Source organism: Neoarius graeffei, chromosome 11 (genome assembly GCF_027579695.1).
Source record: "Neoarius graeffei isolate fNeoGra1 chromosome 11, fNeoGra1.pri, whole genome shotgun sequence".
Classification (NCBI taxonomy): domain Eukaryota; kingdom Metazoa; phylum Chordata; class Actinopteri; order Siluriformes; family Ariidae; genus Neoarius; species Neoarius graeffei.
This window is the reverse complement of record NC_083579.1, coordinates 43,244,737-43,272,708: the sequence shown is the minus strand read 5'-3', so window position 1 is coordinate 43,272,708 and position 27,972 is coordinate 43,244,737. Positions and strand designations below refer to the sequence as shown.

Genomic DNA, 27,972 nt, shown 5'->3' with positions numbered 1-27,972 from the left:
CATAATGCAGATTTATTAAACTTAAAATGAATCAACTCATTAAAAAACACCTCAATACAGAATTCATGTTGCCTGAAAGAAAAATCTATGCATCCTATAATGTAGTTACAGATATTTAATGCAGAATATTGTGTAAAAATTCTCAAGTTTTAAATGTTTAGGTTAAAAACAAAATTACACAGTTATAAAAATTCAGGCTATAAATAATGAGGCTGTGTAAATTCAGGGAAACATCTGTGGAACAAAAAAGCCTGGATCTAAACAAGTCTGATTTAATCAAACCTAATCTAATCCAGACCAATCACAACACACATAAAAGGTTTCACATCACAGAAGTGTGCATCTGTTTGTCCAGCAGTTGCCTTAGCAACAGTGTTTTGCCAAAGCCACTCGTATTTTGTTTCTGTGTAATTAATATTTATGATCTCGCCCAGGAGCTTTCTACAATTTGAACAGTTTTGCCTTTATTTCATCATAGGAAAACCTTATAGTCTGACTTTATTTTTCTCCCCCCCGCCCTTTACACTGTATAAAGGTTTTATAAATAGTGGAACAATACAAATGGTCCAAAATTACATGGAGGAAAAAAAACCCCTGCAAGCCTACTAATTATAATAATCAATCTGCTGAACTCTATGTCTCCAAGGACTATACTCAAACATCAACAGCACACAGCTAGCAAGCACAGCATGCTCCGGTTTTCATTATTCAAATGCAAGAAGAGGAAAAGGTCCATTCCATCTTGTTTGTTGATGTGTCTAAGTAAATTGTATTTTGTTTACTTTTTCCACACTATTAAATTCAGCCATGAACCTGCCCAACACCACAGGATGCTAGTTACATATGTAACTGTGATTCTATGAACTGTCAGGGGTAGTGTGCACATACAAACATGTCGAGATCTTCCACCAAAGCTCCATACTGAGGCATGATGTAGAATTTATAACAAGTAGCACTGTCCTACAGAAATCATAGTCTAGAACCTTCTCACTGAACTGGATCTAGTTCTGAATGTCATGGCGGTCATCAGATTACCAGACTGTTGGGACACACCTTCTAATTCAATATGTCTGTGAAGGTTCTCAGGTCATCCAGGTCATCGTAAACCGCAGGTGCTAAAGAAGGCAACTGGACTTGCTTCAAATTCTTGAAGACGTTTCACCCCTCATCCGAAAGGCTTCTTCTTGCTTTTGGTCCACTAGAGGATAAATACCTGGAACTCCCCACTAGTCACAGAACTGAAGAAGCCTTTCGGATGAGAAGTGAAACATCTTCAAGGATTTCAAGCAAGTCCAGTTGCCTTCTTTAGCACCTACAGCTTCTAATCCAAAGGGTTTTCTCCATTTTTATCAATTAAAAGTCACTTCATGTTTTAAAGTAATGATGGATGTCATTTCTCTTTACAGAGTTGAGCGAGTCTTGATATAATATGGATTACTACAGTTGTGGAATAGGGCTATTTACTGCCTTTACATTATTTACTATTTGATCTCAAACACATTAAGAAGGCGAGAAATTGTACTAATTAACTTTTGACGAGGCACACCTGTTAATTGAAAAGCATTCCAGGTGACGACCTCATGAAGCTGGTTAAGAGAATGCCAATAGTGCATAAAATGTCATCAAGGTAAACACTGGCTACGCTGAAGAATCTAAAATATCAAATATTTTCCAACAATTTTGTTTACCACATAATTCCATATAAAGTTCCATATATGATTTCATAGTTTTGATGTGGGTGGCACGGTGGTGTAGTGGTTAGCGCTGTCGCCTCACAGCAAGAAGGTCTGGGTTCGAGCCCCGTGGCCGGCGAGGGCCTTTCTGTGTGGAGTTTGCATGTTCTCCCCGTGTCTGCGTGAGCTTCCTCCAGGTGCTTTGGTTTCCCCCACAGTCCAAAGACATGCAGGTTAGGCTAACTGGTGACTCTAAATTGACCGTAGGTGTGAATGTGAGTGGGAACTGTTGTTTGTCTCTGTGTTAGCCCTGCGATAACCTGGTGACTTGTCCAGGGTGTACCCCGCCTCTCACCCACAGTCAGTTGGGATAGGCTCCAGCTTGCCTGCGACCCTGTAGAACAGGATAAGCAGCTACAGATAATGGATGGATGGATGGATGGATGGATAGTTTTGATGTCTTCAGCAGTGTTCCAGCTAGTTTAACATGACACCACGCCCTGCCCTCCAGAACATGTGCCCTGTCCTCATTTATATCTACCCCAGTCATAATTTTCCAGAACTCTCCAAGCACCCAGCACATACGTTCCGCCACAGAAAGAAAGTGTGCCCTAACAAGTGTTGCCAACTTGCTATGAAAGTAATGCATGTTGACCAATCACAACACACTATTAGCGCAGGGTCATAGTCATGCTCTGTCAACCATTTTGTCTTATTACAATAACGAGTCAGTGAAGCAAGGTACATTTGAAAAGCAGTGATGCCTACAAAGGCATAAAAGAAAAAAAAGATTTGATAAAAGCAGCAAGGGGCTCACAGAACCTAGCTCTCGGTTTGCCAGAACGTAAGCAGATCTGGAAGTTGAGAACTAAACAAATTCAATCAAAAGGCCCGACAGATTGAAACGCTAGATATAGATCTAAAGAAAAATCTCATCACTAACGTTAACATTAACATTAATGTGTTAGACTACATCTAATCCAACATTAATATCCCGGACTAATATTAATGATCGATTATCACTATTAGTACTGATATTATTATTAGTATTAACTAACATTAGACTGTTATGTTAATGGGTGATAGATATAAGTGCTGAAAGAGTTTATTGAAAAGCACGCTGCCAAACAGTTCCAAAACGTCCTTGTGGCGCATGCTGCTCACTCAGAGCAAAAGTGCATGTGGACAAGAGTGACAGTTCAAGGCATGCCATGCGCAGACACGTGCGGATGTGACATTATGAAACATTATTATTAAACTCGTTAACTAAGAACTTTCAGATCTGCTTATTTATTTTACAAAAGTAATCTACCCTGCATAGTTGCTAGTATGGCTAATTTTGCATGATAGATTCTTTGTCGATAGTGATGTGCACAAAATTGCCCTAGATGCATGAAAAATTGTCTGCATGGACACCCTGCCTTCTTCTGAAGCTAACTGGAACACTGCCTCAGTATTGTTCTACAATGTAGAAAATAGTCAAAATACAAAAAAAAAAAAACCCACTTTGAATGAGTAGGTGTCCCCAAACGTTAGACTGGTACTATAGCTAGCATCTTAATTCCACCTTCCTAATCACCAGGAAATTTTTATGGATAAAACTCCAAAACAATATTTGAATGTTTCATCAAAAACTGAATGGCCTTGGTCAACAGATGCATGCTTGGCACAAATGAACCATATCACTGGCATTATTTTTTTTAACTGAACTGAAATAGCAAATTAAAAGCATGATAAAATAGGATACAGTCCATGATACAGTTTTGTGGCTTCAATTAACCTGTGCACAATTAAATGTGGGATATAATGATAAACTAATAAAATGCAAAACAATAGGCTGTACTAGATCAAGTGTTATTTTATAAGCTGCTGAATAAGGAAGGTGGAAGCCATATTGTTAAATTAAACCAAATATGGAATGATGACTGTGATCATTACAATTTGGATTATAAGTGCAGCAATATATTTACAATATAATATATTAAACTGTCAGATTATTGTTAGATGGCATTACATTAGTGTCATTTAACAGACACGCTTATCCAGAGCTACGGACAGTATACCCAGAGCAGCCTGGGGAGCAGTTGGGGGTTAGGTGCCTTGCTCAAGGGCACTTCAGCTATTCCTGCTGGTCCAGGGAATCAAACCAGTGACCTTTTGGTCCCAAAGCTGCTTCTCTAACCATTAGGCCATAGCTTCCCAGGAGATGACTTATTTGAATGCCATTTTCTCATTCATATGTTATCATTTTACCTTGTTTTTTTTTTTTTAACTGTAGCTTGTTTTTATATTGCAATCGGACAGCCAGTTCTTCAGTCTGCATTTTCAAGCTCAGGCTTACAGCAAAGCTCTTTAAGGGGCTCTTAAGGTGTTTAAGGGGGGTGGTTTAGATGTTACAGAAAAACTGTCTTCTACTCAAGAAAATTTGGGCTTTGAGCAGGAGGGGAGTCCACTTTAGTGCTGTGACAAGCAAATATGTTGATAAAACTTGCATTTTAAGCACTAATGAAAATTTTTTAAACATATTTTGTTTAATTATTTTCACAATTTTGAATGACCCTTACAAGTGTAAGAGACTAATAAACATAGATTTTGCTTACAATAATCAATGTTTAATTGAGAAACATACTTACAGCTGAGCCAGTAATGATGTGCACAGGTGCTTTAGGATTCACGTATGGCTCATCAACACTCCCATTAAACACCTGTAACAATCCAATAATAGACTATAAAATCACAAAATAATAAATTATCCATCCATCCATCCATCCATCCATTTTCTGCCACTTACCCAGGTCTGGGTCGCGGGAGTAGCAGCCTAAGCAGAGCAGCCCAGACTTCCCTCTTCCCGGCCACCTCCACCAGCTCTTCCGAGGGAATACCGAGGTGTTCTCAGGCCAGCCGAGAGATGTAATCTCTCCAGCGTGTCCTGGGTCTGCCCTGGGGTCTCCTCCTGGTGGGGTATGCCCAGAGAACCTCCCCTGGGAGGCATCCAGGGGGCATCCTAACAAGGTGCCCGAACCACCTCAACTGACTCCTTTCAATGTGGAGGAGCAGCGGTTCTACTCGGAGTCTCTCCCAAATGACCAAGTTTCTCACCCTGTCTCCAAGCGAGAGCCCAGCCACCCTGCAGAGAAAACTCATTTCGACCACTTGTATCCGCGATCTCGTTCTTTCTTTCACAACCCAGAGCTCGTGGCCATAGGTGAGGGTGGGAACGTAGATGGACCAGTAAATCGAGAGCTTTACCTTTTGGCTCAGCTCTCTCTTTACCACAACAGACCGGTTTAGTGTCCACATCACTGCTGATGCTGCCCCGATCCGCCTGTCCAACTCCTGCTCCCCCCTACCCTCACTCGTGAGCAAGACCCCAAGATACTTAAACTCCTCCACTTGAGGTAGCAACTCCTCCCTGACCCGAAGTAGGCACTCCACCCGTTTCCAGCTGAGCGCCATAGCCACGGACTTCGAGGTGCTGATCCTCATCCTAGCCACTTCATACTCTGCTGCAAACCGTCCCAGCGCATGCTGTAGGTCACAGATTGATGAAGCTAACAGGACATCATCCACAAAAAGCAGGGACACAGTACTGATGCCACCAAACCAGACACCCTCCACCCCTTGGCTGCGCCTAGAAATTCTGTCCATAAAAGTTACAAACAGAACCAGTGACAAAGGGCAGCCCCTGGTGGAGTCCCACATGCACCGGGAACGAGTCTGACTTACTGCCAGCAATGCGAACCAAACTCCTGCTCGGTTCAACTATCGACCAGACTCTACTCGCCAGCACCCCAGCATAGGCTTTCCCAGGGAGGCTGAGAAGTGTGAGCCCCCTATAGTTGGAACACACTCTCCAGTCCCCCTTTTAAAAAAAAAAGGGGGGACCACTACCCTAGTCTGCCAATCCAGAAGCACTGTCCCTGACCTCCACGCAATGTTGAAGCGGCGTGTCAGCCAAGGCAGCCCAACAACATCCAACACCTTCAGGAACTCAGGACGAATCTCATCCACCCCGGAGCCTGGCCAACAAGGAGCTTTTAAACCACCTTGGCAACCTCAGCCCCTGTGATGGGTGAGTCCTTCCAAGCACCCTCAGACTCTGTCTTCCTCGGACAACATGAAGGTGGGATTGAGGAGATCCTCAAAGTATTCCTTCCACCACCGGACAACGTCCCCAGTTGAGGTCAACAGCATTCCATCCCCACTGTAAACAGTTGGGACAGAGCACTGCTTTCCCTTCCTGAGCCGCCGGACAGTTTGCCAGGATCTCTTCAAGGCTGAACAAAAGTTTTTTTCCATGGCCTCACTGAACTCCTCCCACACCAGAGTTTTTGCTTCAGCGACCTCCAGAGCTGCATTCCGCTTTGCCCGTCGGTATCTGTCAGCTGCCTCTGGAGACCCACCGGCCAACTAAGCCTGACAGGACTCCTTCAGCTTGACAGCTCCCCTCATCGCAGGTGTCCACCACCGGGTTCAGGGATTACCGCCACGACAGGCACCAACAACCTTGCAGCCACAGCTCCGCACAGCTGCCTCAGCAATGGAGGTATGGAACATGGTCCCCATCCTCCCCTGGTATGCAGTTGAAGTTCTGCCGGAGGTGGCAGTTGAAGATCATTGCAGACATTCCCAACATACCCTCACTACACGTTTGGGCCTACCAGGTCTGTCCAGCCTCCTCCCCCACCATGTGATCCAGCTCACCACCAGGTAGTGATCAGTTGACAGCCCTGCTCCTCTCTTCCCCCGAGTGTCCAAGACATACAGTCACAGATCAGATGAAACTACTACAAAGTCAATCATTGATCTACGGCCTAGGGTGTCCTTGTGCCACATGCACTTACGGACACCCTTATGCTCAAACATGGTGTTTGTTATGGCCAAACCATGCATGCACAGAAGTCCAACAACAGAACATCACTCGGGTTCAGATCGGGCAGGCCGTTCCTCCCAATCACACCCCTTCAGGTCTCACAGTCATTGCCCATGTGAGCACTGAACTCCCCCAGTAAAACAATGGAGTCCCTTCATAGTGCACTGTCTAGTATCCCTCTCAAGGACTCCAAGAAGGCCGGGTACTCTGATCTACCATTTGGTACATAAGCGCAAATGACAGTCAGAGACCGTTCCCCGACCCAAAGGCGCTGGGAAACGATCCTCTCATTTACTGGGGAGAATGCCAATGTTAGTGCACTAAACTGGGGGGCTACCAATAGCCCCACCCCTGTCCGGCACCGCTCACCCTTGGCAACTCCAGCATGGAGAGTCCAACCCTTGTCCAGGAAATTGGTTCAAGAGCCCAAGCTATGTGCTGAAGTGAGCCCAACTATATCTAGTCGGTACCTCTCAACCTCACGCACCAGCTCAGGCTCCTTCCCCACCAGAGAGGTGACATTCCATGTCCCAAAAGCCAGTTTTGTCAGTCAGGGATCAGTATGCCAGGGCCTCTGTCTTTGGCTGCCACCCGATCCACAATGCACTGGACCACCAGGCACTCGCCAACAAGCCCCTCCCCCAGACCTGGCTCCAGGGGTGGGGCCCTGGTATCCCTGATCCAGGCGAAGGCACTTGGATCCTTGTTTTTTCTCTCATAAGGGTCTTCAGAATAATAAATTATATATTATTTTATTACATTTCTATTTTTTTTTGCATATCCATTTTATTGATATTTATGACATCAGTTTTTAGAGTCTGGAGTTTACCTTGTAATTATACACAGGCCATAGTCTTTCATAAGTATGTTCATGTGCCCACAGCTCCAGATCCACTCCTGTACCAACACATCCACACAATAACAGTGTTACTACATCATTGCCAAATAATTCACATTGAGTAATAAACAACAACAACCACTTGACAAATGCCAACTCAACAAAATCCAAGTCAATCATGGCGATGAGGAGTCACTTCAGTAAGGCATTTCTGCTTGGAAAGAGTAACGTGCTTTCAAGTGTAAATAACCTCTTCGATGAAATCCAGAGAAGTCCACTCAGACCAGAGCTCAGAAAATGCTTACTATAGCCAAACCTAAGGGGACGCTATGTTTTGTTTTGTTTTTTTATTCAATGTTCTATGGGTTTAAGTGTAACATTCCACCCATTTGAAAGACACCCAGTCTACTTTAAGCACTGAACAGTTTTGTCTGGTTGGCTAGATATTTTCCATAATTATATTTATTCAGTGACTTGGAGTTTTATAGTGCTTCTGGAGAAGGGGTGCGCAGCCTGCTGTAACAAACATTATCTGGAGTTACTGAGGTATACCATGCTGATAGAATAAGTCCTCAAGGCCAGGGGCTGGCGGCATTGTGTCACTGCGTCCATGGCGTACCTGAGAGAAGGGGGGGGGGGGGGGGGGGGCAAGAAAGAAAGAGAGAGAGAATGAATGTGAATGAATGAAAATAAGTGCAAATGTTCTTTATGGACTTTCTTTATAAAATCAAGAAAGGCCTCTTGAAATGCAGAATGTATGGAACATCCAGAATAGAGACTGTGGGTTACGTATTGGCATGCCTTTAAAACAATCAAAAACTTTATGTACAAGGTTTGCAGGTGTATGCAAACTTGAAACCTAACAAAAAAAACAACCTCACAAAAGCTGACTTCCTAACAGGGTCTAAAGAGGACTGTCTTTCACATGACCAAAATAACATCATATGTTTGACACATTTGGTGCAGTTTCTACCAAAGTTACAAAATACAGGACTGTGTCAATGCAAATAGATTGATTTTGGACTTGCAATACAATTTACTATGCCCGAGTCTCAGGAAAGTCACTTTGGGAATGGTGGCCACAAATTAATTCACCTAGATTTCCGACTTGATAGCTACTGCAATAGTTGGAATCTATGGATAATTTCCAAGGCTATTGTCAATTGTCTCAAACCTAGACAAGTCTGGAGCAAAATCAGCTAATTTTATCTGTATAAACACTGTTCTTTCTCTTATAGTTTTTAAGCTTTAAGTGAAATACTATGAATCTCTGAATGCTACCCTGTATGACTGGAATACAGTACAGGGGAGAATAAGCCTGTCACTCTTGCATCATGCTGAAAAAGATATTTTTTTTTTAAAAAAGGCACAGAAAAATATTTGGAAAGTTTTCTGGTTTAACCCAGCACCACAATGGTAAATCGATGAATCCCTGGATCCATTCAGCTATCAGATTCAAGAAAGATTCATACATAGCTTTCAAACTTGGTGCAGTCATCTTTATCATCATTGGAGCAGTACATGGGTCTGTGTGCCATGGTGATTATCCAGGGTCTTACAGCTCTGTTCTGTGGTTTGTTTGCTTCCTAGTTAAAGGAGAAGAAATGGCAGAAATTTTAAACTGATGCAATTTATTTATTATTAGCATATCCTTTATTCAGTGGTTGGCTTCTGGTTAGTTAAATGAATCAAGAAGTCATTTTTAAAAATAAAAATCAGTTCTCTGGATGAACTAAACTTAGCTGAGATTGAGCAGATCTTGGGTATATACCTCAAGATCTTTCTGCAGCCACTCATATTGTTTGAAGAGGAGATCTAGGCCATATTTGAGGTAGAAGTAGACCTCAGTAGAGAACGAGATGATGTGTGCTGACCCAATGTTCCAGCTGCACATAGAGGGGGACATAAAAAAGGTTTGACTACATTTAAAATACAGAAGCAAGCATAAGAGACATACTTCCAAAGAAAAGCTAGAAATCTATGTGCTTGTGAAATTAAAGCTAACCCTCAGGAAGAAGCAAAACTATAATACTTAGGCTACCTAAAATGTCACAGTGACTACGTTTACATGCACATCCAAATCGAGCTGCTGTCAGTAATCGAGCTGAAGGTCCCAGCAGGGTGCCAGAGAAATCCAATCCTACATGCACACAATGAAATCGGGCTATTGTGTGAGGTGCATTGTGCACCCGAGCCACAGGTGGCGCTACACGCCCCATCGTGTTGGTACACTTCCGGTTGTCGTCATGAAGAAGAGCTATTCAAGAGTGTAAACAAAGTTATCAGTTCCGTGTTCTCCATTGCGCGTTTTTCTCCCGTCCATGAATTTTAATATATTCAACTCCTTAAGCTGAATGAGCATGAACTCTGTCTCCTCATTGCTCCAGAAGTGCACGTTTCTGCTTGCCTGTGGCAGTGGGGGCGTGGTCAAACGCCGGTCTGTGACAGGAGGGCGGAGCCAGGGAAGGTGAGTGGCAGAATCACTTCACCTGACGGTAATTAACCTGTGTTTGTGTGTCTTCCCAGTAACCGCGCCCTATTTAAGGAGGCAGAGGGAGAGCAGAGGGGAGAGCTCATCCCGGGACTAGAACACAGCGCGCGCGCGCTTCTCTCAAGAATAAAAGTAGGCTGTTAAACTGAAAAGTCTGACAATAAAAAGCCTATTAGTACCAGAAGCTTTGTCCTGCCGTCCTCTGTGCTCCACCCACACTTCAGAGAGCTCTACATCGCCATTTTCTCTTCTTCGTTTGTTCCTCCTGACCTCTTCTGCTGCTCGCTACTACTGTTGTTATGCCGACCGAGGCTGTTGTGTTTCCCGCTTGTGGTCTTGTCACTCATCACTTCCGGAAGTAGCTCGACAACTAGCTCGATAGGGTATACATGCACAAAGTAGCTCGGCAGAAATCGCATAAACTAGGTCGTGTAGCTCGATTCCGAGAAATCAAGTTCGGTTCAATTTCAGCCGAATTAAGGTGTATACATGGCATTTTGAACTTCGATTTCAGTCGAGCAACGGCAGAAATTCGATTCTCTCTATGTGCATGTAAACGTAGTGACTGTCACAATCTATTATGCACTGGAGCATATTATGTGCTTAGTATGCATAAAACAAAACAAAAAACAAACATAATAATAATAATAATAATAATAATAATAATAATAATTGGGCGGCACGGTGGTGTAGTGGTTAGCGCTGTCGCCTCACAGCAAGAAGGTCCTGGGTTCGAGCCCCGGGGCCGGCGAGGGCCTTTCTGTGTGGAGTTTGCATGTTCTCCCCGTGTCCGCGTGGGTTTCCTCCGGGTGCTCCGGTTTCCCCCACAGTCCAAAGACATGCAGGTTAGGTTAACTAGTGACTCTAAATTGACCGTAGGTGTGAATGTGAGTGTGAATGGTTGTCTGTGTCTATGTGTCAGCCCTGTGATGACCTGGCGACTTGTCCAGGGTGTACCCTGCCTTTCGCCCATAGTCAGCTGGGATAGGCTCCAGCTTGCCTGCGACCCTGTAGAAGGATAAAGCGGCTAGAGATAATGAGATGAGATGAGATAATAATAATGTTAGTTTATGGTAAAGGCCACAAACTATTTTTCCCCAGTGCTTGCATTTCATTTTTTTTAAATTCATATTATACTGTATGCACTGAGAGGGTTGCTGGATTTTTTTTTTTTAAAACAGTCCCTGGCAGAAAAAAAAACCTCCTATAAACAAGAAAATTTACAACAAAAAGTATGTGGACACTGGACCATCAAACCCATATGTGGGCTTTCTCCAAACTTTTGGCACAAAGTTTGAAGCACATACTGTAATTGTCAAGACCGTCTTTGTACGCTGTAGAATTACAACTTCCCCTCACTGGCACTAAGGGGCTCAAACCTGTTCGAGCATGACAATGCCCCTGTGCACAAAGCAAGAACTTTGCAAACATGGTCAGATTGGAGTAGAAGGTCTTCTGCACAGAGAAGCTTGAGCCCAGACCTCAACCCCACTGATCATCTCCGGGATGAACTGCAACGGAGACTGCATGCCAGACCTTCTCACTCTACATCAGTACTTGACTAATACTCTTGTGGTTGAATGAGCACAAATCCTCAGAAGCATGCTCCAAAGCCTTCCCAAAAGAGCAGAAGTTGTTATGGCTGCAAAGGGGGACGACAACTCCAAATTAAGTCCCATGGTTTTGGAATGGAAAGTTCATTAAACACATGCTGGTATGATGGTCAGGTGTTCACATACTTTTGGCCATATGGTGTAACTGTAGGCATTCTATCAGCAAAACTTTCTTTTGCTCTACAGCCCACTTCCCAGATACAGACAATAAAGATATGGTCCACATTTAAACCCTTTGGTGACTGACCCCTTGAAAATGGTTCCTCCAGGAACGATGACGTTTCAGTTGTCAAGACAACGGAAAAACTAAAATACAAGAGCATTTTGTTTTGTGCACAAGAGCATTGTGACGTATCTTTCTGTTTTTGTATTTTAGTTTTTCCGTTGTCTTGACAACTGAAAAGTCATCGTTCCTGGAGGAATCATTTTCAAGGGGTCAGTCACCAAAGGGTTAAACAATAAATAAATAAACAAACACCACAAACACCCTTATGGTTAAAAGTAAGTCCTACTTGGCTGATTTCTTGCAAAATATCAGCAAAAAGCAGCTCCTAAATCTAAAACAAGCTACGTAATCTGAATATTCTTGTCACACTAAAAATAAATGATAAACAAGTGTTGCTGCTGGCAACTTAAGTCACCATCAAGTTAATGCTTTTGAAACATCTTATGAGAGTGCACTTAAAAGACGGTGTTGCAATAACTGTGGAGATTACTCAACTACTAAGCAAAGCAATACGACTGTCCAGCCAGGCTTTGATAACTCTCTGCTACTTGGCCACAAGAAAATGGTGTTACACAGTGCAAATAAACTGAATATCTCAAGCTGTGTAATATAATCAAACTAAGTCTTACTTGACAATTCCTTAGAGTTGCTCACCAAATACTTTAGCTAGGGTTACTCTAAAGGTTGCATAATTTACAAGAATTATGCATTTGGACTTTTTTCACTTATACAGCCAACGACACAATTTTATTTATTTTTTTTAATATTGTTCTGGCACCTTTATGGCAACTGTGCCATTATCAGCCCAAGCCTCTCAGCAACTTCATTAACAGGGTTTATGAAGAAATTCAGAAACCTTCAGGTACACTGAGGAGAACCCCTACTGGTAAGGTCAGTTGTTTGGTATTTGGTTAGAACAAAACAAAACAAAACAAAACAAACAAACAAACAATTCTTATGCAACTCCCAAAGGAGAACATCTGCTCTTGATGCAAACAGATATCTGATGAATGGACAGAATGAGATGGTTATTAAAAACTCATACCTGTACCACAGACTCTCAGTTTCCCCAGGCATACTGAAACGGCTCTTGTAGTGTGAGAAATTACTGGAAAAAAATGAATAAAATTAATTACTTACAAATTATCCCAATGTCTACTTTTTCAGTCAGTTAGAATTATCCACTTGATCTTAAAAAACGGGGGCAACACATTTTAGTTGGGCATAATGCTGAAACAGAACAACTTTCTAGGAACGTTGTAGCTAGCAGAAGTACTAAATTTTCCATCTTCAAAAAAAGTGTCATTTTTCCTTTAAGAGACATGGATGAGACAGACCAACTCCTCACAAGTACTGAAATGACTTGAACTTAGAAAAGCATAATGAGCTTAGAAAACACAAAACAGGGGAGCCCCTAACTGAATTCAGACATTCATGGTACAAGGAGAAAAGTGCAGGGTCATGGTAGTTGAGAAGAGGTAGCTGGATGAGACGATACCATTTATATCAAGTTTGTAGACATGTTGCCAGAGCTGATGATGTTTCAGCTAAGAATTTATAATTTAATTAACATTGTGGTCATGCAATGCAGCGAAAAAAAAAAAAAGCTAAGCAAATCATTGCATAAAGTCCTGCAGCTCTCTGAAACAAAAGTGCTCTGAGAGCACAATATCCCCCACTGGCAACTATGCCATAACTCTAGTAAAATACAACTGAATTGAACGAAACTGCAATATGCATATTACCGACATATAACAAATAATCCTGCCAAGCTTTGTGAAATTCTGCCAAAAATTGTAAGAGGAGTTGATTTCAGAAGGTGAGCACCATTCCTGGGACGGACGGACGGAAATTGCCACGACATAATCCCCTTTCGGGCCCTTTAGCCAGCGGGGGATAAAAATGAAGCAGTTCTTCTTGCAGACACAAGATTTGAGATCTTCTATCGGATAACATGCTGGCAAGATTTAAAAAGCAGTGTGTAATAATCCCTAGGAGAGAGGCAAACCTGTAATCTTTCACCTTAAAGAACAGAATATGACATGTATACAACATACATACACACACACTATATATATATATATATATATATATATATATATATATATATATATATAGTTCGAATTACGGGGGGTACTGGGGGGTACTATACCCCCCAATGAAGACCCAGTACCCCCCAAAGAGACAAAAATATAAGTTTTGGGGGGGGTCCGATATTTTTTCTGATATTGTGAAAAGGAATATATAATTCAAACCAACTCCCATTCGGCATTCTTATTGTAGGAACATTTTAATGTAAATCGATTTCAGACAGACACCCCTATTGTGGACCGTACCATTTTTGGTCACCGCAGCGCTAGAACATGCTAGAGCAGGGGTTTTCAAAGTGTGAGAGAGTCAGCCCCCCCACAGAGAGCAAATAAACAACAGTGCCCCCCCCCTTACAATTTTTGTTGTTGCTATACTTAATGTTCCATTCGTATTTAAAAAAAAATGGGTGTTGTACATATTTGTATTTTTTTCTTTTACACATTTTAAACATCTGTGCTTTTTGAAAACATCATTTTTTACACATTTAAAACATATGAGCTTTATTAAAACATCTTTTTTTTTTTTTTTTTACACATTTTAAACATCTATGCTTTTTTTAAACATCTTGTTTTACACATTTTAAACATCTCATAGCATCGTTAGCTAGCACCTCTTGGCAGACAACACACTGTGGCAGTGGAGCATCTTCAGATCCAGTCCATGAAAATCCAAACTTTAAATAATCGTGGTCATACGTCCTTCTTTTTTTGCTTGGCCCAGACTCTGTCTCCTCACTCACTGTAGCTTTAGCTGCCAAAAATCAATCCATTTTGTCTCTGGCAAAGGCTAGCTGAAGTTCGCTAAATGTCCGCAATTGTAACTTATTCTGGTTTATTTCTCCTCACGTTGCGCCCCCCCTGAAGAACTCTGGCGCCCCCTAGGGGAGACGCGTCCCACACTTTGAAAAGCCCTGCGCTAGAAGCAATAGTTTCTAGTCCACACCGTATTCAGTTGATTCATCAGATACAGTCCATGGGTTTGCAGCAATTTATACAGTCTGTGGTTTGCAGCAGAAGACATGCATTGGTAATGTTAGTTGCTAACCAACTTTTAGCCTGTTGAAAATGTGTTATTTTACAACTTTCATTTATTAAAGTGATTTGTTCTTTCAGCTCATGTCACGTCTTTATACGTTGAATTACTTACCCACTAAGGCCAGTAGGCTACAGTGGACGGACGTTAATGTTAGTTACCAACGTTAGTTAGCAAGATAAGCTAAGTCTCTATTTAAATCAAGCTTGTTACAGTGTGGTATAGAAACGATTCTCATTTCAAAGGAGAAGTACTCCATATGTTTCCATTCTCATTTTATCATGAATAAATTGTGCCCTTCTGAAATTCATTTGGCACATAGGCCCATCCTGTGTGTGTGATTAGGCACAAGAAGTTCTGATGTAGGCTTAGCTAAGCCTATGTAAAATTACAATCAGAACCTCTGGGGACTGGGGGCAACATAAAAAGAGCCAGGTAGTAGGCTAGCCTAGGCAAAATAGCCTAGTACATGGATGTTTTCTATTGTTTTTACTTACATTCCTTTTGTATTATTTTTAAGATAGTCATAGTTTCATCTGAGTACCCTGTTTGAGTTTATTCACAGAGACAGTAGGCCAAACATGAGTAAAAGAAAAGGGTCAGACATCAGGCATTTTTTTGGTGCTAAAAAAGTAGTAAATATTAGCACTAAGATCTACAGACAATTACAGTACAAGTGTAGGTGCAGTTAGGTTTTATACACTGTTCATGTGAATAAAGAAAATGGGTTCCCAGCAGACAGGAGAGGCACAGCAGGACGAAAGAGAGCAAGACATTCAGCAGGACTGTTCTGCATGTGTGTATATACTGTATGTGACTCATTCGTAGTGTTGATACCCAGTTTGTTCTGACAAAGAAGGTTATCAGGTTGTACTGCTGTTTTTCTTCTGTGGTAGTACTGTATGGTTTGTCATGCTTCTTAATGACATTAAAAATTATTGTTCAGAGTTATTGCGTTGAGTTACTGACACCGACTTCCATAGACGAGACGGGACAAGACCGGGGGGGCGATTGATATGATAGTGGACCATGATGGTACCCCCCAATTATGGTGGGGTAATTCGCACTCTGTATATATATAGCATGTGGAAACACGTTTGATTTCAAGAGCACAAATTACATTTAATTAGAGAGATGTCCAGGGGGTGAACTGAATGACAGAAATGTTATGTGATTAGTTTACTGTGCACAAGAATCTAACGAGTAAATGTGTACAGAACTGAAAGGACAGACAACTTTATAGCCCCCTCTTGTGGCACCTTGTAGCTGTGTAATCATCAACACCACCAGTGTACAAAAAAATTACGACAGCAGTAATGCAGGTTTTGTGTACTAATGCCAAAATCACATTAGTTCTACTGTTTGTCACATCCCAACAAAAAGAAAGTTAGAACTGCTAGAAAACTGATGAGATTAAATTTTTTTTTAATCATTAACGATATAAAATTAGGCATACATTTTTACATTTCTGCTGACTACGGACGATAATTAACCAAACCTGATCATCAATTAACAAAGATAATTCATTCATGTTTCCTGTAGTTAAACAAAAGCTGGCAATGCCTATTCTCAAGCCCAATTATCCTTAAACCCATCTTCACAGTTTTTCAAAAAAAAAAAAAACACAAGTCTAAACCTTCCATTTGGTCACTCTTAAAAATCAGACTCAAAGTTTTTCCTTCTGGATTACGACCAAATACAAGTATAATGTCTTTCCCTGACAGTGTTTATCAGGTGTTTTTAGTCAATAACTCTCCAAGCAATCTCAAAGCTTTCCCAGTCGTCCTGTGCTGGAAGAGTAGTGGGAGCAAAAAACAACTGCGGTACGGACATCTATTACAAATAAAACAAAAAACAAAACAAAACAAATAACCACCAATTTTGCAATCTTTCCATTTTTGGTAGTGAGGGATGAAATACTGCTTACTCCAGTCTATTTATGTTGTGAGTGGCTCATTGGTTAAGTCAAAGTGAACTTAAGTCAAATACAAAGCAAAATACTTCACAAATATGTTCTGGACCCCTTTCTCTCCCACCATGCTTCTCTTCCCAGACAGTAGCAGTGGTCCATGAGAAGGTTGAGTGTTTAATGCTAAAACTATTCATAAGTTTATGGAAAATGCATTTGAGCTGTGCCAAAAGTCTTTTTAACATCAGCCTGTTTAGCATTTGTGTGGACAGGAATGTGGGGAACAGGGAGTACAGGGAAATCAGAGCAGATCTGAAACTCCAGACTGGCTGTGCATCCAAAGAATGAGCCCTTCAGCGGTCATATCGTCACATCCACACAAAGTCATCAGAGTTTAGAGTAGAAAAAAATGCATATTTTGATAAACTATGACATGAAAGTGTGCAGTATAAATACATTACCGAGTAACAGGGTACATCAAATGGTTTCAACGAAATGTGCTACAGAGTTGTAAAGTCATAATTAATAAGAATACTGAGTAACATGAGATGATCTGTGTGTATACACACACACACACATTAACGATATCTTAATCTATAATGAAGGAAATAATCATAATACTCACTAGGCCCATTCGTGATTACCAGGACAGGTCATATACGGCACATAAGCAGCAATGGACTCAATCTGTCTCATAAACTCATCCCCAATCCTGCCATTGTCCTGAAACACGAAGACACAATTAGAAACATGCACCGAAGTGCAACATGAAACAGACTGAGATTTAACATAATACGTTCTTGGCACTACAATAAAAAGTAAACATCCACATTGCTTTGACTTTAGCAAAAGTATTAAACTGTGTTGACAGATGTCATACAAGTCATACGTTTGGTTAATGTTCTTTTTACTAATGGAACAGTGAAGGCCAAGCTGTTGACAAGTTTAACTGGGAAACCTCAGTAATGACAGAAAGTAAGCGCAGCCGAGAGAGGAGGCTATAAAAATAAGGACTACCATTAGACTAAATCAATTTTCCAGACAACGCACTCACAGCCCTATCATTACATCAAAAGAGGACAAAAAGGCCTTCATGAAATCTGAACCAGCTGTTTTGACAAATATTATAATGAGGGTAATTGTGGGATAAAATGGTACAAACTCTAATAGCTTGCTGAACTTTCAAGCTTTTTGACAGCTCCAGTTCTGTTTTTCTAGGACTCTAGAAATAGTGGAATGAATTTCTTCACAGAACTGAGATGTCCAAAATCTCACAATAATCTGATCCAATGTTATTCCCTTTGAGGAAAAAAAAATGGAGACATCATTACACAGTCAGGTGTTTTCCATATTAGCATGTTTGGAAAGAATTGTTTTACCATCCAAAAAAAAAACAGTCAGATTGGAGTATGCTTATGAAAACTAGTTCATGAAAGACTACCTGAACATATAGTTTTTATGGTGGACTACAGACTTCAGTCTCTATCTGATCAACACACCATAAGGTTAGTGGTACAGAAAACATGATGCTGGCTTAGTAAATTCCACACAGTGGGTTCCAGTGGTGCATTTTTATCACTGATGATATGTTTCGGAAACAAGCAATAATGTATATTTTTCATAGATTTTTTTTAAACAGTTACCACACTTAAAGGGCATAACTCGGTTACTGCTGACTGTCTGCCAAACAAAGTAATTGAGAAACACATTATTATTGACCAATTCATTAAAATTGCTTCATTAAAATTCATTTAAAGTGCTTGGTGCAACTTTACCTCATGCATATCATAAGCAAAGTCTCCTGCAAATTAAGCACAGAACAACATTTCAGAATTGTAATTAATAAATCATATTAATGAAGTCTCATGAACATTTACTAGGCCCACTAGTACTCGAGAAAACTTACTGTTTGTAGAGTGTGTTGATTTGATATTAATGTAGGATTTTAAACCCATCATGTTAATGGGCTAAGGGTGTTTAGCTTTTAATTCAGCAGACGGCACTATTTAGCACTGGTCAAATATGCTCTATAAGTTTTGAGAACATTGAATGTCAGGAGTCAGTGTGAAATAATGATTGCACACACAGACTGCCCACTTTATTAGGAACACCTGCACATTCATGCAGTTATCTAATCTGCCAACATGTTGCAGCAGCACAATGATTTACTTATAATTACGACCACAATATACAAATAAATCGACTTGACCAGGTGTCCCACCCCACCCCACCAATCTTCAGCTGTCCAGTTTGGGTGAACCTGTGCTAATGATAGCCTCAGATACTTGTTCTTGGCTGAAAGGAGAGGAACCCAGTGCCCATCTGCCTCAAGGTTTGACATGCATCCTGAGATGCTTTTCTGCTCACCATAATTGTACAGACTGGTTATCTGAGTTTCTGTAGCCTTTGTCAGCTTGAACCAGTCTGTTCCTTTCGATTACGTTCATTATGTCTTATATTGAATATTGTTAGCTTTTTCTTTTTTATCAGACATCTAATTTTTTAGGTTTGTTTACCTTCTGACATGTTTCGACGTACGACTGTCGTCTTCCTCAGAGTGTCACCGGATGTTATTGGTGACGCATCTTTTATCAGCTGATGTTTCCGAAGGCGTGGCCTTCCTGTCTGGATTGACAGGTCGGTCACGCCTTCTACGGTCAGTTCGTCCCCTGCAAGATGGCACTCCAGGTATGGGAGAGCATGTATGCTCCCTCATCCCGGTTGATGGTCCTCGGACTTCGCTTACGGATCTCTATGGCCTCCCTGATCCAGCGCTGATGTTTATTATCTTCTGTGCGGATGACTCTGGCATTCCCCCAGTCCATAATATGATTTTCCCTTTTGCAATGATCTGTTATGGCTGACTTATAATTTTCCTGTTGTGCCTTTTCTTTTATTGTTCGGGTTTGTCTTGTAGCTGTCTCCTTTTCGCACTCTTTCTTATGTTCATTTTTTCTTGTGTTGAAACTTGAACCAGTCTGGCCATTCTCCACTGACCTCTCTCATCAACAACGCATTTCTGTCTGCAGAACTGCTGCTCACTGGATGTTTTTTTTTTCCTTTAAATGTTTAGAGACTGCTGTTTATTTAAAAAAAAAATCCCAGAAGATTAGCCATTATAGAAATAGTAAATCCAGCCCACCTGGCACCAATACTCATACCATGGTCAAAACCACGGAGCCCAGTGATTTTCCTTATTTTGATGGTTAATGTAAATATTTCCCTGAAGTTGCTGGCCTGTATCTGCATGATTTTATGCATCGCACTGCTGCCACGATTGGCCGTTTGGATAATTTCATGAATGAGTAGGTGGGTAGGTATTCCTAATAGAGTTCTGCTGACTGCATATTGAGTCTGTTGACCCTTTTTTCCTTCCTTTCTCTCTCTCTCCCCCCACCCCCATAGAAAAGACAGCTGGCCAACTTCCTGAATCAGCCTGGAGGTCACAAATGGTTAACATGAACACCTTTGCACAAATTTGTCCAAAGTACAATATGATATCTGATAACTTGATAAGTTAGTCTGTGTGTGTTCTTAAAGGTAGACTGCCTTTCAGATTTTTCACGTTTAGGTCATAAAAAGAATGACCTAAACATGAAAACCCCTTTTTTTTTTCTTTTTTAGGTGGACCGAAAGCTACTGAATTCGAATCAGACTTCCAATTTTATTAGTTTTTTTCCTTAAAGAACCATTAAAAGAAAACCCATTTTTAAAATACAGTTATGAAGATAGATTATGATACAAACTAATGATTCGTGTGAATAATTGAAAATGCGGAGCTCACACAACTAAGAGATCCATCTCAGAAAGTCAGTTTCCATGCAGAATGGACGATTTCATGGAGGCCACCATTGAAAATATTTTAACCAATCAGAAAAATCCCCCAGATCGTTTCTGGCAACACTCTGACGTAATTTGGGCGCAAGACACGGAAGCTACGCAAAGCGAGTAAGACTTGAAGCTGCCTCTGGCTAGAGATTATTTCATTAATAGTTTGGGGGGGGGGGGGAGAGAAATTCCATTTCTCATCTCATCTCATTATCTGTAGCCGCTTTATCCTGTTCTACAGGGTCGCAGGCAAGCTGGAGCCTATCCCAGCTGACTACGGGCGAAAGGCGGGGTACACCCTGGACAAGTCGTCAGGTCATCACAGGACTGACACATAGACACAGACAACCATTCACACTCACATTCACACCTACGGTTAATTTAGAGTCACCAGTTAACCTAACCTGCATGTCTTTGGACTGTGGGGGAAACCGGAGCACCCGGAGGAAACCCACGCGGACACGGGAAGAACATGCAAACTCCGCACAGAAAGGCACTCGCCGGCCACGGGGCTCGAACCCGGACCTTCTTGCTGTGAGGCGACAGCGCTAACCACTGTATCACCGTGCTGCCCAGAAATTCCATTTCTCTAACAAAAAAGTGGAGGGGGAAAGATAATACTGAGGTCACTGATAAACAGTGAGGGAAGACTGAACAGCTGATTTACTCCTACGTGACTGAATGGGGGAGGTATCTTTTCATATTTATATCCCTGGTACAAGTAGTGCTGTCGTGACAGCTTCATTCTGCGAACTTTAACCTTGCTAGACTACCTACAAATAGATCTGCATACAATCTGACTTACCTAAATCTGTCCAAGAGGCAAGTGCGCAAGTTTTTACACGTTCCTGGCAGCATAAGCACTCGTTAGCACGCTTAGCATGCTCTCGACTCATTCATGAAAAACTTCATCAAGACATCACCAGGCTAGCCTACCGTAATTACCATGGTAGACAGTCCAAGCCCCGCGGCAACACAGAAAGAGGGTAAACAAACACTGCTTTACGCAGCTTGTGTGCGCAGAACATTTTGAAGAGAACTGTTTCATTCAAACAACTCGGATGCACCGGCATTAGGAGTACTGTACAAGCCAGCGCTGAATCCAGATGCGGTTCCCACAATCTTCGGCCAAAAAGCAGACAAGACAAACGAGACAACACGGTCAGTAATCCGCAAAAGAGAAGTTCAAAGGGTAAGAAAACAATTTTTTATGGCTTCCCTAACTTTTTATTAAGTGTGATATGTTATTTTGAGTTCCTTTGGCCATAAACATAACTGCTGATGCAGCTAAGCAGCTTGATGTTTGTTGGGTGTCTTGCTTTGATTTAGTGTTGTCAAAAAAGCCTCGGTAATGACTAACTAAAACAACTCTGTAAATGTTGTTCACTTGTGTGTAACTAATTGATATGGTAATGCTCGTTTTTCATGATCATCATCGTTATTCGTGTCATTGTCTGAAATACTCGAGGAAATCAGTGAAGAAATGTAGCTGGCACTGTGGTCCATTTTGTCGAATACGGCCATGTATTGTAAATGACGTCACACTTTACGGAAACCATTCGGAGTTCTTTTCGGTATACAGGAATTTATTTGTGGAATAGCTGACCTCGATCAGTGCAATCTAGTCAAACGCGTGATAATTTTAAAAAACAGGTGAAACAGTTTTTATGGAGTAAATTCCAAACCCAGTTTTATGGTGTGTATATAACTAACTTATCATTTTGGTGCTATTTCTGTAATCTAGTTGTACTCTGATAATTAGTTAGTATATACATTTTTTGTTTATGACTTTTTCATCATTGTATAAACAATTTTGTCAATTTATTATTGTCTCTTATATTTTATTGTTTCCTGCTGTCATCAAGAGGACCACATTGGAAATAAGTGTTTTTTATACTTTGTGTTGTCCTCGGTACTATTTATACTGTATCTTTTACATGTATGAATTTTACCAAATAAATCCATACCATACCAGCAGCTCGTGTGTTTCTGGCAATATTTCCGCCTTTTTTCGTAAAAGTGCATCTTCCTGTAATGTTCACATGACTCCTGTATAGTAAAGCAGTGTTTGTTTACCCTCTTTCTGTGTTGTCACGGGGGTTGGACTGTCTACTACGGTAATTACGGTAGGCTAGCCTGGTGACGTCTCGATGAGGAAGCTTTTCATGAATGAGTCGAGAGCATGCTAACGAGTAGTATAACACACAATTTCAGCCTTGTTTTACAGGTAGAGTTCAGGTTTGTCCATAAATCAGGGTTGCAGCTCATTAATACGCTATTTCAGATGTATAGTAGAGGGGGAAAAAAAAATCGTCACCTTAGTAAACCTTTCGCTTTGCCCCTTCAATACTGAAGTATACGCTCAACCTTGCGCCCAAATGACGTCATGCACTGCCCTTCCAACAGGCAACATGGCAGCCTCCTAGTGGCATTAAAGTAGCGATACAAAAAACGCTCACAACTTTCTTATAAATGGTCAAACATGCTTGAAACTTTTCTTACAGGCTCTCAATATTACAAGCTACCAACCCATGCATGTATTTACTTTACATTTTCTATTCTTTTAATGAATTTAGAGCCACGTGGCCCCAAGTTCTCTGCCATTTTTTTCTTGCTTCACCATGGCCTCATTCAAGATACTACGTCATGCATGGCATGGGCTTTCCCCATTCCTGCAAGTCATTGTGGGATACAAATTAGAAACAGGAGAGAACCATGGCGGACATGAGTGTGCGAATGAAATGTGAAAGACCGACTACAGTAACGGAAAGCGAGAAGAAAAAGACGTTTTGTTGCAAAGGAAAGGAAGCGCAGGACCAAACGAATAAATATCAGCAGTCAGCGAGCACCTCGGTGTGATCAACTGTTCGTTTAGTGACAGAATGATACAAGTCAGTGCATGGTTTAAGGTAAACCTGTAGATGGCAGTAATGCAACACTGTGGATGCCAGCTGCCGTAAAACCCGAAAGATGAAGACAATGACTCAGATAAACCTTCGCATGCGCACACGGGCTTCCTTTGTCTGCTTGCCTGTGCAAAGCGAGTGATTTCATGCACATTATTTGCTCAGGAATCCCCTCAAATTAAATAACTTCCCAGCCACAGAAGGGCCGGGTTTTGTTTAAGATATTACAAAAATAAACATGTATCACAATGACCAAATTTCAGAGGGAACTAATGCCGCTTTTCCACTACCAACGCGGCTGAGTTGGGCTGAGCCGAGCCGTGCTGAGTTGGGCTGAGTGGGGCTGTTGGAGTTGCATTTTGACTACAACCACGCTGAACCGTGCTGGCTGGAAGTGGGTGGACACATTGGGTGGAGTTAGCGAAAGTGGGTGGACGTCACGTGATGTCGTTAGGCGGCACAAACAGTGACATCAGTGACCTTTTAAGCGGTAGTCTCACGACCCAGATAGTAAACAATAAACATGGAGGACATGGAGTCGTTAGTGTTGCTGGTCTTGGTGCTGTGGCTTGTTGTCACCGACAACGCCAACAGATACTGGCAAGAGCGTATAGATGAGGCGAGGCGCATAAGGCTTCAGAAATTCTCGTAATTCTTCTTCTTCCGGGTTTACGGTGTTTACAGATCCCAGCGTGCTCACGGGGCGTGTGTGGGCATGTGAGGACACTCCTCCTCACCAATCAGTGCACAGGGGAGTGTCTCCTCACGCCCCTAGCCACACTCGGCTCGGTTTGGCTCACTTCAGCCCCACTCCAAAACCGTGCGAGTTTTGGGTGCTGAGTAGGGCTGAAGCGAGCTGAGTCGCGCCGCTCTGAGGTAGTCGAAACGCGAGCCGTGTCGGGCTGAAGTGAGCTGAAAAAGGGTAGTGGAAAAGGGCCATAAATTTTACCGATTTTATGAAATTGAAAGGCAGTCTACTTTTAATACAAACACTATCAATCCCAGAGATCCAACTCTTCAAATCAGTTATTAGCACGTATGTAAGGAGCCTCGCTAGTAAAGACAGCTATAAGTTAATGTTAGAATCCAGCTGGGTTGTCAAGCTTAGTACGCTGAAACATAGCTGCTAGTCAGTATCAACTACCTGTGCAAATGGATTATTTGTCAAAAAGCACTTGGTAATTAAAATATTTGCAGTGAAACACCACATATATATAACAAACTGACTTAAAATATGCATTGGTGTGCTTCTTTCTGCATGCATACGCCCAAATTATGATTTGTGATTCTACTCCAAATGATTGTCATGTGATCTTTTGGCCAGATCATCCACCCTTACGTGAAATAGATTAAAAAATGACTATTTTAATAAAATAAATCACCATCATGTTAATATATTTTACAATACTTCCACATTGTTGTTCTTCATTTATGTTACACTATAAGGGCTGTTTGTTATTCATATTCGAACCCAGTGCTAGATTTCTTTCAAGCACGACAAAATAGTGCCAAAATCAGGCTGAATTTGTGTTGTCTCACCCCGGAATAACAATCTATTATCTACAGGCTTAAGGGTTTTACACCTTAAAAAGTACTCACTTAGAGTCCGAGTAGGATCTGAGAGTTAACAGTTAATAATAATAACAATTTCCACAAAGATTTCAGGTTCCTTATTTAATGCTATTCTGAATCATTTTGTCTTTGGCAGTAATAGTGAGTCAACTAATAAAATATGCAAAACTCCAGGTGGTTATGCTATTTTGTAATAAAACATAAGGAACTTTATGTTTTGTAATAAAACCGAAGAAAAATCAGGTGGTCAATAACTTTTACTTTCAAAGAACATTTTCTTTTGAAGATAATTTCATGGCTGTAAATCTTACCAATGTGCAGGATGACATCATACATCCCAGCCTGGGTCTCTTTCTGAAGTCTGGCCAGTGATTGAGGGTTTTCATTGCCCATGTCACCAAACAGAGCAAATCTAGGGCTAAAACTTGTGCTATCATTCAGCGCAGTAAAGAAGAAAAGATCACTCCAGCCTTCCTCACTACCACAGTGGTAAACTGTAAAACACATACATTTATATTCAGTACATGCTACATAACACAAACCCACTGAACTCTGAAATTATTTAATTAATTCTCTCTTACACTGGCTGCTGTTTCTAAAAATGGATGCTGGTGTAACATCACACCATAACTTGAGTAAAGGGTTATACCAGAAGAAGAAGCAGCCTTTATTTATCACATGCACACTCGAGCACAGTGAAATTCATCCTCTGCATTTAACCCATCTGAAGCAGTGAACACATGCGCCCGCGCGTGCACACAAGTGAGCAATGAGCACACACACATACCCAGAGCAGTGGGCAGCTATGCAGCAATGAGCACATGCACATGTGCAGCTATGCTACAGCACACAGGGAGCAGTTGGGGGTTAGGTGCCTCGCTCAAGGGCACTTCAGCCCAAGGCCGCTCCATGTTAACCTAACCTGCATGTTTTTGGACTGTGGGGGAAACCGGAGCACCCGGAGGAAACCCACGCAGACACTGGGAGAACGTTCAAACTCCACACAGAAAGGCCTCCATCGGCTGCTGGGCTTGAACCCAGAACCTTCTCGCTGTGAAGCGACAGTGTTAACCACGACACCACCATGCCGCCCGGTGCATCTTTAAACAGCACAGTTGTTTAAACACCAGTCCCACACTATATCACACCACTGAAGTGCATAACATGCTTACCGTATGTAGCCCCGGGTTGGAGTTCTGGCAATGAGACTTTGTGAACGTACATTTGACGTTTCTCTGAACCTCCATCAATAAACAGCGTGGAGTTCCCCTTCGCAGTATGACTGAAGAGCTTCCCACCCCACAGTCCATATTCCACCACGCTCTCTGTGTAGTTAAAGGTTGTCCAAGTGATCACCATCAAACCCTCTACCCCTGTGGAAGTATGGAAGCGTTATTCACAGATCACAGAATGCTTTACACACCATCATTAAAGGTTTAGTGTATTAAGTTTTCCTTACAAGACAAAAATACATTCTTCAGCCTTGTAACTAATGCATAGAGGATATTACACAGCTGCGCAAAGATATGCAGGTTAGCTTCGAGCGGTGAACATATTCACAAGTGAGCGACGCGAAAGAGTGAAAATATTTTCAACATGAGAAGATAAACTTCATATCTTCACTCCACCATGTAATGTTCTTTCTATTATATGGACACAGTCACAAAAAAATGCAAATTAATCAAAAGAATTTTAATTTTGAACCGATTTGCCAATGCCATCTTGACAATGCGCGTCTAGTCAGCGGGAAAACACTGGGCATGATGTCATCGGAGTGAAATATCGGGATTTATTATACACACAGGACACTTTTTTGATGGAATAAAAACATATATTCTATTCCCTTCTAGTGGGTTTCATTCATTTGATTTGATAGCATGCAATATTGTTAGTATATCACTTATCCTACATGTATTATGCTACTCTACCCAATGGAGAATGAGCGTTGAATATGGTTTACGATATTGCCCGGTTGTCAAGTAAATATGACGTCACACATTGGAGCTGATGCGAATATTCAGTGAGAAAGTTTTCTCCTGTCCATACGCAGAACCATTTCTTTGTTCACCAGCATCGCCCACAGTAAACTGTCGCAGTGAACTGAAAATGCCATAAGATACGTATCACATAAGGTACGTATTACAAGTAACCCCCTAGTTCTTAACTTTTTGCAAAATCTATAATTGTTCCATCAAATGTATAATAATAATAATAATAATAATAATAATAACAACTAGACAGGGACACTCTAACGAGTGCAAACCCCGCCTTTTCCCTATTAAAATACATTGGGCGAAAATTTCGAAGTTCTGCCATGACCTTGACCTTCAAAATTTAATGGTTTCCTTCCTGGGTGATTGGCAACACGTACAAAATTTGGTCCAAATCGATCCATTGGTTCTTGAGATATCTTGCAGACACACAGACAGACAGACAGACAGACAGACAGACAGATACACACACACACACACAGACTGACGCAGGTGAAAATAATAACCCCTCCAACTACTGTCGGCGGGGTTAATAATTTCTTCATGGTATATCAGATATATTCCATTCAGCTAGCATGATATTGAACTCGACTCATTCAATGTCATGCTAGCTCAATGGAATACATCTCATATACCACAAAAAAAAGCCATCCAATATTATTTAAATGCCACTCAGCTCCACGATGCATTTCATATGAAAGATGTGAGTTTTTCAACACGAGAAGATAAACTTCTTATCTTCAAGCCAACGTGTGATTTTCTTTTTATTATATTGACACATTCACAAACAAAAAGTACCCAAATTTATCAAAAACAATTCATTGATTTCCTTGAGAGTGACATATGGAGATTTATGTCACGGTTTTGGTTCTCCATGTCCCAGAGGTAGCTTGTATGAAAAATAAGAGTGGCGTATTTCCCAGTAAAAC

General features: G+C 41.4%; 1 protein-coding gene across 4 annotated transcripts in view; it reads right to left on the bottom strand.

Annotated features, from left to right (window-relative positions):
- Positions 1 to 27,972, bottom strand: part of acp7 (acid phosphatase 7, tartrate resistant (putative)) — a 53,524-nt gene that overhangs the window by 6,248 nt on the left and 19,304 nt on the right. For 3 of the 4 annotated variants that reach the window (XM_060933953.1, XM_060933954.1, XM_060933955.1), the window contains 10 exons: positions 26,225 to 26,425; positions 25,364 to 25,546; positions 18,522 to 18,547; positions 17,372 to 17,469; positions 12,760 to 12,822; positions 9,156 to 9,270; positions 8,857 to 8,970; positions 7,937 to 8,003; positions 7,376 to 7,443; positions 4,307 to 4,378 (listed from right to left, as the gene is read on the bottom strand). In XM_060933953.1, the coding sequence (XP_060789936.1) occupies positions 4,307 to 4,378; positions 7,376 to 7,443; positions 7,937 to 8,003; positions 8,857 to 8,970; positions 9,156 to 9,270; positions 12,760 to 12,822; positions 17,372 to 17,469; positions 18,522 to 18,547; positions 25,364 to 25,546; positions 26,225 to 26,425 (1,007 nt within the window). Of the gene's footprint in view, positions 1 to 4,306; positions 4,379 to 4,464; positions 4,801 to 7,375; positions 7,444 to 7,936; positions 8,004 to 8,856; positions 8,971 to 9,155; positions 9,271 to 12,759; positions 12,823 to 17,371; positions 17,470 to 18,521; positions 18,548 to 25,363; positions 25,547 to 26,224; positions 26,426 to 27,972 lie in introns of those variants that run through there. The other variant, XR_009655636.1, reaches the window with a different exon arrangement.